Genomic DNA, 12,527 nt, shown 5'->3' with positions numbered 1-12,527 from the left:
TATCAAACACAAAAAAAGTTGGAAGGTGATAACTATCCAAAATCAAAACTAGTATTATTCTGCTTATTTTGTGTGATTTGTTATACCCTAGTTATATAGACCTACCATGATTCCAGAAAAAATGATTCATTCTGACATGGCCTTTAACTAGTCTGGCGAGAGACTAGCTAGTCACCTTCATATCTAGTCACAGTGACACAGCATTATTTTGAGCTGTCCGTGGTGCTGGTTTGAGACAACCCAAAAACGTCTCAGYCGTTTCGTAAAAACCAGCACCATGGACAGTTCTCAACAACGCTGTGTCACTGTGATTGATCAAAACAACGCTGCCCCCCTGCCTCATGTGGTACATTCTGGAACTCCCTAGCTAGTACAACCGCGAGGAGGGGCTTAAACAACAGTGTCAGTGACGCTTCGATGTAGCTGGCTGTCAAGAGAGCTTGCTAGCCACTCGCTTCCAAAGTTCAACGTTAATCTCAAAGCAAGAGGGGGAAAGAATAATCAAATATAGCTGTCTGGTTGAACCAAGTCTCTGGGTAAGTGAGAATATTCGTCTATTTTTGCATGTATTTTTCAATTGACTATGGTTTGCTGTTAGCTATCGTATCTAGCTAGCTAGTCAGCCAACCAAACCAAGGGCAGGGCAGGAAGGATGTCTCCAATCCATATTCGTTTAGTGTTAGCTAACTAGCTAACGTTCGTGATGGTGAACAATCGTCCCAAATATATTTCTGCTAAATATTATCCGTTTCGAATTAATGTAAAGTTAAATGAGTAACTTAAACGTTKGTTAACTACCAGTAACGACGTAATGTTAACGTTACAGTAGTTGTCTAGAATGCTAGCTAACAACGTTAGCTTATCAGCAAGCAAGCTAACTAGCTTCATTTAGTTGTTGTTGGCCTGTAAACCAGGAACAAGCTCATCAATGGTATTCCATAAATTACTCAATAGTTAACGTTAGGTAGCTTAAGCTTAACATTGGTCTGCTAGGTAATTGCATTTATGGCCTCGAGCGATTGTACAGGGAGGAGCTGGCCTAGTTACTAGCTAGCTAATTAGCCATGATAAGTAGCTAGCTAGCTTGCTGCTAGCAGAGAGGAAGGCTGCTGCTAGATACCCCAAAATAACTTAGCTAGTTAGCTAACGTTAGTCAAAATGGCAAAAGTAGGTAGCAAGAAGCGATGGCATGATTCAGCATTCGTTATCATAGGAAGTCCTAGCTACCTACATCTAGATGGGTAGCTAACGTTAGCTAACTGTATCTGTCAGTCACTGTACACGTCCATAATAAGCCTGTTACATAAGCGTAACTAACGTTAGTTGAAAGGGAAGCACGTAAACAAAGGGACTTTTTAAATATCCTAAAATTGATATGCTGAATCTACTGTTCTTAAGAAAACGAAGTGACGCGGACCAAGTTAGTTTTATTTAGATAACCTGTCACAGGTAAACAAACATTGTTTATGCACGATCTTAGCTTATCTATGTATCTTTCAATTGAAGGGTGTATCACCATAGTGCCATGGAGTTTCCAAATCTAGGAGAGCATTGCTCTGAAAACTCCTGCAAGCAGCTGGGTGAGTGGTTGGTTATGTAATGCTGGCTCCATTTACTACCTCAATGCCTCTGGGACCCTTCCAATACAGAGCCTGTTGTTTGTGTACTCTTCCTGTCCTTTGTAGTATGGCTTTGGTATCTGTAAATAGTTGTGGTTTAAGTCCAAAGTCCTCCACAACCAATTGTCATGGGCTGCACTACCCATTATCAGAATGAGGAGGGATAGTGAGAATTTCATTTATCTACATTCATATGGATGATCTCCATCCTTTGCCATGGAATAAACACCTTGACATATTTCTTATATCTGACAGATTTCCTACCAATGAGATGTGATGCCTGTGAAGAGATTTTTTGTAAAGACCACATAACCTATGCAAATCACAAATGCATGTCATCCTACAAGAAGGTACATTTTAAATAATTTAGCAGCATCGTATGTTTGAATTAAAGCAAAGTTCCTATAATGTGCAGTTAGTATGTAGAAATGAATGTATGCTGTTCAACCTTATTAGTTGTCTGCATGTTGTCTATTGATCCAAACAGAGCTTTAATACGGCTCTGCTTGATTCTGTCCCCAGGATATCCAGGTCCCCGTGTGTCCTCTGTGCAACACCCCGATCCCCATCAAGAGAGGGGAAATGCCAGACATCAAGGTTGGGGAGCACATCGATCGCGATTGCCAGTCGGACCCTGCTCAGAAGAAGAGAAAGGTATGGTTGATAGGCTTCTCTACAGGACCATTTATACAAACTGCCCATGGTTAAAGTGAAGTAGCTATGCCTAATCTAAGCTAACCAACCTTTTTTTTATGGTAGATATTTACAAACAAATGCTCGAAAGGAGGCTGCAAGCAGAAAGAAATGATCAGAGTGACATGTGACCAGTGCCACATGAATTATTGTCTTAAACACCGACATCCACTAGACCATGACTGTAAGCCTGAAGACAAACCAGTCTCCAAATCTGGGTAATTATTTCCCTCCACCTTATACCATTTATTGATTGTGGTGCACATTGTGAGCTTTTGCGGTATAATGATGATTAATTACATTTGATTTCTTTCAGATTCGCTGCTTTCATGCGGTCCCAAGGAGCATCCTCTGGCAGTGCCTCCACTTCAAGCAGTAGAGGAAGTTCTAGGCCCGTTACTAATGGGAATGCTAGGACCCAGAGTAGTCGGTGAGGATCCTCATGTATTGATTTTCGAAACGCCACACTGAAGAACCACATGAAGCTTAAATAAATAAACAAGTGATATTGGCAAGCACAGTTTGTCCTCTAAATTCATGAGAGGCATATTCTCACTAAAACACACGGGATGGACGAATTGACAGGTTGATTTTATTGTCAGTGAAATATACTACACATGGAAAATAATTGATATTTCTTTCCTTCACAGAACTGCTCTTACCTGTTACTGCTGTGCTTTCTAGAAAGTGTTGACTTGTTGACTATAACCCCACTGAGCATGATTGTTTTTGATTCTATCACAGCAGTGCTCAGGCCATTTATAATCCAGCTCCGGCCATGCGGCCCCCTCCAGCACAGAATGTAGTACCTGCTTCGGCATCCTTTCAGGCTGGCCTGGTATGCCAAACACTTACACCGCTTGATTGAAACTACTGTAAACTCTCTTCTCTGAATAATTCCAGTCCATTCATTCAGATTCTGTAGTCTGCTCCTGTTTATTCAATGAGATTCTAGTCTACTCCTGTTTTTTCATTGAGATTCTAAAGTCTGTTCCAGTTTATTCATTGAGATTCCAAGAAGAAAATAAAGAACATCCTGTATGTGTTTATCTGCATGTTGTGATTGCAGACTGAGGAGCAGGCCTTACAAAGAGCGCTGGAGATGTCCTTGGCTGAGTCGGCTCGCAGCACAGTCCAACAGCCAACACTCAGGTAATAAACAATCCCCAATAAATCCCATAATCCAGCATCACCCACACATAATATAGGCTGTAATCATGTCCAGCTGCCATCAACACAACCCTGTTACCTATTGTTTCTCTTCACTAGCTCTTATTGCTATGTGTTTGCTCTAGTTGAAACGCAGGCTATTTGGTTACTATAGGAAAACACAATATTAATAGGTTTGACATTCCACCATGTAGCCCATGGTGGGATGTCCATGATGACTTCATAAATGAAGGACAGTTGTGCCCACAGTTGTGTTTCTTCACCTCATGATGTGTGTTGCTGCTCCTCAGACCTGTGTGTGTGTGTGTGTGTGTGTGTGTGTGTGTGTGTGTGTGTGTGTGTGTGTGTCGTGCCTCCTGCATGCTCTCTGCAGTGTGATGATGATGCATTCCTCTGTGTGACATAGAAGTGTTTGTGTCTGTCTCAGCCCTCAGGAGCAGGAGGATCTAGCTCTGGCTCAGGCCCTTGCTGCTAGTGAAGAAGAGTACAGACGCCAGCAGCGGAGACAACAGGTATCCAGAAACTTAGGTGTCAGTAGCATGCTAACAGGACAGGACCTCACCTAGGTACATTGCCTCCATGGCGTCCCCTATATGCCTTCATCATCCTCACTGGGTGCATTTAAAGATCAGCTAAGGAGAAAATGAATTACACAATTTTGAAGTACTACTTAATGTGTATTTTATCTGATGGACCTATTAAATGATCCTATTTTTTTTTTCTCCCCATGTTGAATATTTACCGTAAATGGTGAGACAAGCCTCTCACTAATGATTCTTTGTCTTGAATTAAATAGACTTTTGCCTGTACTAATATCTCACTTTCTATCGTAGGAAAGAGAGTCCTCCAAACAGTCTTCCTGCAGCCTATCATAAACCCAGACCAGTGTCTGAGCCCAAGCTGCTACCACCAGTAATCAACTAGCAACTGTGCTACATCGATGGAACCCTCCAGCAGAACTCTAACGTCCAGAATCACTGATCCCAACTAATGAACAGTCTGGGACTTTCATAGAGATATATTGAATAGTATCACTGCTCTCTCTACTCAGCACATCATTCTAGACAGGCTTTCTGTCCTTTTTACCGATGGCTCTCTATGTACATATTTTCTATGTTGATCATGGACATTTAACCTCAGCATCAATGTTTCTTGAATAAATTATTTTAAAGATGTATTCGTTTCTGAAGCACGTTCTATGTACAAGTAGGATGATACAGGAGGATGATATAACTGGAGAGGAAGGAGGTTTGGAGAACAGAACTAAAATGCGATTCAATTTCTATGCGTTAGAGAGAACAGTCTTAGCCCAAGCTTTGCCAATTAAGAATAAAAAAGGAAGGCCATTATTTAATACAACATATTTAAATCAAAGTTTATTGGTCTATTACACAGTTTAGCAGATGTTATAACGGATGTAATGAAATGCTAATGTTACTAGCTAGTCAAAACAAGTAGACACTTGTCTGCATCATCATGACAACTGAAAACCAACAGGTACATCATACACAATACAGGGTTGGTTTTATTATGCTATTGACTAGTCTATTAAATTGGCAGTGCTTGGTAAATAGAAGGAACACAAATACACTTGTTGATTTCCATGATGTTGATGTGTATTATGTTGTTCCCCAACACATCCATCAGGGCCTTTGATGCAGTTCCAGCTTTGAATTCCCTCGGGGTAGGCATTATCGACCTTGGCTGTTGAATTGAAAGGTAAGTGGATAGAAAGTGTCTTTTTATTGTCAACATTTCATCAGAAATGTCTGTTTTCAAGAAGACCTTAGCAGTTATTGAGCACCACCCCTAGAAATAATTCCTTACAGCAAATACAGCTGAGACAAAACCAACATGAGCAAGATAGGAGTGCAGCAAACTGCAACTTCAGTGTTGTGCTGGTGAACATTCATTACGCCGATTCTGTTGCCAAACGTTTCTTAAACGGAACGAAATGTGGAGGGACCTACCTGAATTTGTCCAATAGAAACTCTTGTTTTGCTTCCGTTTGGTTCTTAAACGGTTTCCGTGATGAATACACCTTTTGTTAAATCGCTCCTGTTCCTCAAGGAATATTCATGAAACCTGTATTTACCACTATGCATTCATACTTTGTCCAACAGAGAGCAGCATAATGTTGCATGTGAAATCTTTGAGGGAGGCCAAAGAAGATACATCTCAATTGTATTTGTCGCATGCGCCGAATACAACAGCTGTAAACTTCACCGTGAAGTGCTTAATTACAGGCCCTTAACCAACAATGCCGAGTTAATAAAATATTTACTAAATAAAGTAAAACATATTTTAAAAGTAACACAATAAAATAACAATAATGAGGCTAAATACAGGGGGTACCGGTACCGAGTCAATGTGCGTGGGAACAGGTTTTAATCGAGGTAATTTTGACATGTAGCTAGGGGTAAAGTCACTATGCATAGATAATAAACAGCAAGTAGCAGCAGTGTAAAAACAAAGGGATGGGTGTTGTTGGGCACGTTCACAAGAATGGTGTTTTTTTCTCTCCATAAAGAAGGCTCATTTGTTGACTATTTTTTGACAGATTGGGGAAGTGCTGCTCATGTTGTTATGGTTATGAATGAGTCAGGCTAGTGTGTCACTAGCATGATTGTGGCACTCAACAACAATTAATTTCCTTGAAATACATCTGATGCCATAAATGTAAGATTATTAAGGTAAATACATTCTGAGTAATATTTTTCACTGATAAAACATGACCAATGAAGCTAAGCATTACGGAAAGAATTGACGGAAATCATCCATGTTCATTGGCAAACTAAGTTCATTTGCATAATGGTGTYCTTAGTCACCTTCATTTAGCTCCATTAGCTGTTACGCTAGACCTCCTCACCCTCAAACACCGGAAAATAGCACATAATTGTCGATTGTCACAAAGTGACATTAGTTATAGGATTACTCATTTGAATCTAGTTTCATCTGAGCAAACAGAATAAAGGCACACTCTGTAGCTTCCCACTGGGCACATCACATCATTTCAACATGGGAATGTGGGTAATATTTGATTGAGGTTGATCAATGAGATTTCAACCTTTATTCACCCACTCAAAAAGACAACCAGAAGTTTGTTCAATTCCCAATATGTTATCACTTTCAACCATCTAAAAGCACAACCAAATTCCATTGGAAAAACTGTCCGATTTGTTATTTAGTTGTCATCATGTAAATGTGTTATCACTGTGCTTTAAACCACTTATGGTGGCACAACTAGCTATTGAGTGTAAGGGGGCAATTACCTTTTAACACAGATGCATTGGGTGTTGCATAACTTTTTTAAATGAAATAAATGAAATAAGTATGTAATTGTTGTGTTATTTGTTCACTCAGGTTCCCTTAATCTAACATAACGTTTTGGTTGAAGATCAGATAACATTCAGTATCAGAAATATGCAAATGTAGAGCAAATTGGAAAGGGGACAGTTACTTTTTCACATCACTGTAAATATCGACATTTAAAGAATAAGACTAAATCAAATCAAACTTTATTTAAAGTGCATTTAAAGTTTGATTTGATTTAGTCCTATTCTTTAACTTTGAGTTTTGGTTTAGATGGAGATGTGAATCCAACATATCAATTATAAATGATGAACTTGAAGATTACATTTGAAATCAACCAAAGCTTGAAACTTTATATTTATTGTTAAGTTTTTAGTTGAACCCTGGGTTGAATTGAAACTAGCTGTTGATGATTTTGCAAATGCTGTTTAAGCCAATTGATGATCGTTGATGATGTATGACTAAAGTATAGTTACATTTCATTTGCTCTGTTAAACCTACCATTGGAATAGTTATTAAGAGATCTCTCAATAATCGTTCTCACAATAGCACATTGGTTGTAGTCAATCACAAATATCAAAGCTAAGCTGGCCATAGTTAAAACCCTGGATGCGAGACCAAATGGATAGCTGTAGAATGATCAACTTTCCAGGAGGAGGTGCTGCTGAACTTATAGTTTTTTTCTGATAGTGGATATATAACGTTGAACATCTGACACTGTTTCAGAGGTACTAATTCAACATATTTTATACAAGGTTTGTCCGTTGTTGAAAATTGGTAATCATGATGACAATTCTGTGGTAAAAAATGTACCCTTGAATTTTTGCAAATCCAATGTATTTACCCTGTAGATTCCACATCACAATACATAGTGAAATTCCATTGAAACAATGTTGTGTGCTCAGATGGTTATGTTCCCTGTCAACAGTGTGGCCCTGATTGGTGTAAATCAATGGTAGACTGTAGATTGGGGTAACTATGGTGTGGTGATGTCTATGGTATAAGAGGAACTAGTGAACCCATCTGTTAATAAGTCATGTATTCTGGGAAATACAACCAAAATGCAGGTCCTCTCACATGTATCATTCCTCAGAGTGACAGAAGAACCATCCCTCCAATGCACCCTGTCTACACAGATCCTTATCAGTTGGGATGTGAAGCATATTCAGGGGGATGACAGCTGCACCTGTTACACCAGAAGCATGTGATTGAAAATATATCTGAGCGTCATGAAAAGATCAGTTATTAGGAATCAATATGCGAGTGGGTATCAAACAAAAATATCTCCTCTTACTGCACATTAACCAAGAACAACCCATTTGATTACTAGTTTACCTTTCATGTTCAGGAAATCTCCCTCCAATCTGTTTTGTTTGTGCTTTGCAGTGCTCTACGTCAAGGGTTTTCAAACTGGGGCCTGCGGCGGTATTGCAGGGGTTCCGCAATAAAAATACAATGACATTGGGAAGTCTACAGGAACAGTTATCATGCTAGCTGTTCCTGATCATCCTACTCTGGGAAAGTAGATAAAGGGCTTTATTGCAAAATCTCAAACTATCCCTTTAAATACAGAGGAAATTACAGTCATTGGAGCTAATTTCACTTTTATTTCTCTATAGGAACATCTTATGCGGGCCATCTAAGTGGTCATTTTTGGGATGAAAAGCTCTTTCAGTGTCAACTTAAAAGACCAAAACCAGATAGAAAGCATGCAGGAAATAATTGAACTATATATCTTGTTTTATAATACCATCTTTGATTTTGTTTTAATGTTTGAGCAGAGGTACACAGCATTAGCCATGGCAAAATGTATATTCCTGGAAATTAGCTTTATAACATTTTCTCTCAGCTCAATGGAACATTTTAGAAAAATGTGCTTTACAACTGTGAAAATTGTTTCTACGCCGCAAGATACCTTTACCGTTTTAGCTGACAGACCATGTTAGAGTTTACATTTCCTCTTCTAATGAACTGTGGGGAGGTCAAAATAATTAAACGGTCTACCAAATCTATTCATTTCAAAATGTTGATTACTTCTACTCAAGGCATGATTTTTTGTTTTTTTTTGCTAACAAATGATTGGGGTCCCTGGGTCGCTGATTTACCTGGGTGGGGGTCACTGGGCAAGAAAAGTTAAAAACTCCTTCTCTACATTATTCAGCAGCACCTCTTGGCTGTCCTTGAAACAAGTTTCTCTCTGCATTGTCTGTAGTGCTAGTGCTGGTAACAGAATTGTTCCTTTAGTTAACTGTGTGGATGGTAAGATTCAGTGAAAGGATATTTACCTTGAATCCAGTGGTATTCAAACTGAGATAAGATCTCAGTCATCAAAAAATAAACCGTGTGTGGGCAGGGTGTTTTGTTTTTCTTGCACATAAAGCCCTCAGTGACTGAAATAATATAACATAGAAAACAGCAAGTAGAAAACATGTAGGCCTATTCTCACATCAACTACAAAGCTGCAAATTATATGTATCCTATCCTCATACCTCCTTTTTGAAGGATCTGCACACTTACTTTAATGCTCAGTCTCCAATGAGACAACCGTTCCCAAGGTAGTGCTATATTTTATTGCAGGTACATCTGGGTTAGCGCTGCTCCTTGGAAAATAATTTTCCTATCGAGTGCGGGTAGGCAGCCTCAGACGGGTGGGCGATTGTGGTTCAGTGTGGCTTCAGGGGGTTGGTGATGAATTCGTGGGCTTCTTTAGCTTCTTACAGCAAACAGGGCTTTGTGAATATTGTCAACCTCAGTGGGATGTGTCCTTAACCCTCGAGGATGGGGTTTTGTGATTTTGTAAAGAGGTCTGACTTGCAGTGTCCTTTGTGTTCTCTCGAACATTAGATAGGCAGAAGGTTTATTACAGGCCATAAAAAATTATGCAATGATCTGTATTTATTGGGTTGTACCTTCTTGTGCGTCCAATACATCTATTGACATAAGTAGGTAACACCAGGCTCTCTGTCTGTTCTATTTCCTGTTGTATTTCCTGTCTTTGACAATCATGTTAACCTTTTACCAGTCTCAAAAATAAAACAAATTAAACTCATATTAATCTGAAAAACAGTTGCTTTCATTACCCTCTATGTCTTGTTTTGATCATGGAAACTCACATGGAATAAATTCTTCAAAATTATATTATCATGCCCACATGAAAAAATACTTCAGTTTACTATAGAATACTACATTACTTACTATATAATTGTATAGTAAACTCTAGTATATTGTAGAATACTATACTACAGAATGTACACTTTCTCTCGATCATGTGTAGTACTTACTATAGAATGTTGTATAATGAAAAAAGTATCATGCTTAATGAAAAATAATATACTAAATACTACAGTAGATATCTGCCAAAAAAAAGACTGTAGTGTCCGCAAAGACACTGCTATAGTAAAAACGACAGTATCTATTTAATTTGCATATGCCCTGCTCATTCCACTCCCCCATATCACAATTTGCCATATTGTGTTCCCTACAGCTTCTAGAAAAGAGCAGAAGCTCTGAACTTGGAAAATGTGCTCTTTTAGTATTCCTCCGGTAGGTTTCCTGAAATGTCCGCAATAACACTACAGTAAATACTACAATATACTACAGTTTGCAAAAACACTACAGTATAGTACAGTCCCCAAAAACACTACAGTAAATACTACTACAGTACTACTGATACAAATACTACTACAGTTCGCAATAAACATTACATTATACTACAGTTATTTTACTACAGTATTTATACTATAGTTAACTGTAAATACAATACTATACTACAGTCGTTAGTCTGCAAAAACACTGCACTACAGTGTTGGAAGGCCAGTAGGAGGCACCTTTTCCTCTGGTGTAAAAAAATATCCCAATGCCCCAGGGCAGTGATTGGGGGCATTGCCCTGTGTAGGGTGTCGTCTTTCAGATGGGACATTAAACGGGTGTCCTGACTCTCTGTGGTCACTAAAGATCCCATGGCACTTATCGTAAGAGTAGGGGTGTTAGCCCTGGTGTCCTGGCTAAATTCCCATCTGGCCCATCTGGCCCTCATACCACCATGGTCACCTAATCATCCCCAGCTTACAATTGGCTCATTCATCCCCACTCCTATCTCCTGTAACTATTCTCTGCTGTAAATGAGAATCTGTTCTCAGTCAACTTACCTGGTAAAATAATGGTTAAGTAATAGTATTTATACCATAGTATACTATGGTATTTTTTTAAGTGGGTGGAAGTGGCATTCATAGTAGCCTATGTGCTGTCAAATATTTCAGACACTATTTTCTGTGCTGTATTCATCGCAAGCAAGGTCACATAGCATAGCATAGCACATAACTGTTATGTATTCAATTTCTTCAATCTAATTGGATATCTGAAATGTGATGTGTAGGGTTCAAACATGCACTAGCTTTAACCAGATGCAGACCACCAAGTGTCACATAGGCTGCGTTTACACAGGCAGCCCAATTATGATATTTTTTCCACAAATTGTACTTTTGACCAATCAAATCAGATCTTTTCACATCCAATCTTTTTTAGAGCTGATCGGATTGGTCAAAAGAAAAATTTGTGTGAAAATATTATCAGAATTGGCCTACTTGTGTAAACGCAGCCATATAGCATTTAGAATACCATCCAGGAATTCAGACACTGTTGTGACCAAAGGATGACTTTGGGAGCTATTCATGTCTCTCAATTACCCCCCCCCCCCCACAAAAAAAATGTGTACGAAGTCTACAAAGCAAGTTTGTGATTGTGTCAAGCTCTTTCAAGAGGCTGCAGTGAAATTCACCATGGAAATTATTTCAAAATGAAACAGTAAATATTTTATCTTACAGCTCCATTTTATTTTCAAGATGGAAGACATATTGTGTCTTTCTGGGTTTTAACTGCACGCTGACAGTCTTTCATGTTCTAAATTGTGCCTTCTACTAGAAATACTGCCTTTGGGAAATATGTCTCATAAGCAATGAAACAGTACTCAAAGGGCTGCATTCATTTAAAAATTCCCCATAATATCTTTGAACCTTGTGTTCTCTTATGTAATTCATTAGTGTCCATCAATGTTTATAAAAGCAAATATCATACAGTATTAACACCTGTGACAGCTRTTTATAGTCAAATGATTGCAGGAGTTTCCCATTCTGCTTTGTTACTGTGTTCTCCTGTCTGTCATCAGGTAATGTGGAGCTGATTAATAGCCAAGAAGGAGAGCTATTACCTAAAGTCATCTGGAATTACAGGATGTACTGTTATCCTAATCAACCCCACTGCAGGGGGACTATGCTGCATGCTCTACCAGCTCTCACAGTCTCACGTCAGAATCAGACGTTCATCCATGTTTATCAAACATCAAATTTCGAAGTTGTTCCAAATGTCAAATTTCCAAGTGTTTAAGGTTAAGTTTAGGCATTAACTCCAAATGTTTAAGGTTAGGATTAAGTTCAGGCATTAACTCCAAATGTTTAAGGTTAGGATTAAGTTCAGGCATTAACTCCAAATGTTTAAGGTTAGGATTAAGTTCAGGCATTAACTCCAAATGTTTAAGGTTAGGATTAAGTTCAGGCATTAACTCCAAATTCTTAAGGTTAGGATTAAATTCAGGCATTAACTCCAAATTCTTATGGTTAGGCATGAACTCCGAATGGTTAAGGTTTGGGACAGGCTTAAAAAAACAACTCAAAAACAACTTTCTATCACTGGATTCGGACATTTTGCACAAGAGGCAGATGTTTACGCCCTAGCAAA

General features: G+C 38.7%; 1 protein-coding gene across 2 annotated transcripts; it reads left to right on the top strand.

Moving 5' to 3' along the window:
• Positions 1-344: 344 nt before the first annotated feature.
• On the top strand, positions 345-4,657 carry LOC111982046 (AN1-type zinc finger protein 2B). 2 transcript variants are annotated; one of them, XM_024013574.2, is made up of 10 exons: positions 345-536; positions 1,507-1,580; positions 1,875-1,969; positions 2,142-2,273; positions 2,379-2,530; positions 2,629-2,742; positions 3,057-3,150; positions 3,382-3,464; positions 3,910-3,994; positions 4,316-4,657. In XM_024013574.2, the coding sequence occupies exons 2-10, from the start codon at positions 1,526-1,528 to the stop codon at positions 4,355-4,357; spliced, it is 852 nt and encodes a 283-aa protein (XP_023869342.1). In that variant the 5' UTR covers positions 345-536; positions 1,507-1,525; the 3' UTR covers positions 4,358-4,657. The 2 variants fall into 2 exon arrangements, with proteins under 2 accessions (XP_023869342.1, XP_023869343.1); XM_024013575.2 differs by lacking the exons at positions 2,629-2,742; positions 3,057-3,150; positions 3,382-3,464; positions 3,910-3,994; positions 4,316-4,657 and having other exon boundaries at positions 2,379-2,534.
• The last annotated feature ends 7,870 nt before the right edge of the window (positions 4,658-12,527 follow it).

This window comes from Salvelinus sp. IW2-2015, linkage group LG20 (genome assembly GCF_002910315.2).
Source record: "Salvelinus sp. IW2-2015 linkage group LG20, ASM291031v2, whole genome shotgun sequence".
Classification (NCBI taxonomy): Eukaryota; Metazoa; Chordata; class Actinopteri; order Salmoniformes; family Salmonidae; genus Salvelinus; species Salvelinus sp. IW2-2015.
The sequence above is the reverse complement of the archived record's forward strand: the minus strand, read 5'-3'. Positions and strand labels throughout refer to the sequence as shown.

Coding starts and splice junctions, on each gene's coding strand:
- LOC111982046 (XM_024013574.2), top strand. CDS start 1,526: ATGGAGTTTCCAAATCTAGGAGAGCATTGCTCTGAAAACTCCTGCAAG. Junction 2,274..2,378: donor CTGCTCAGAAGAAGAGAAAG/GTATGGTTGATA, acceptor TTTTTATGGTAG/ATATTTACAAACAAATGCTC. Junction 2,531..2,628: donor AAACCAGTCTCCAAATCTGG/GTAATTATTTCC, acceptor GATTTCTTTCAG/ATTCGCTGCTTTCATGCGGT.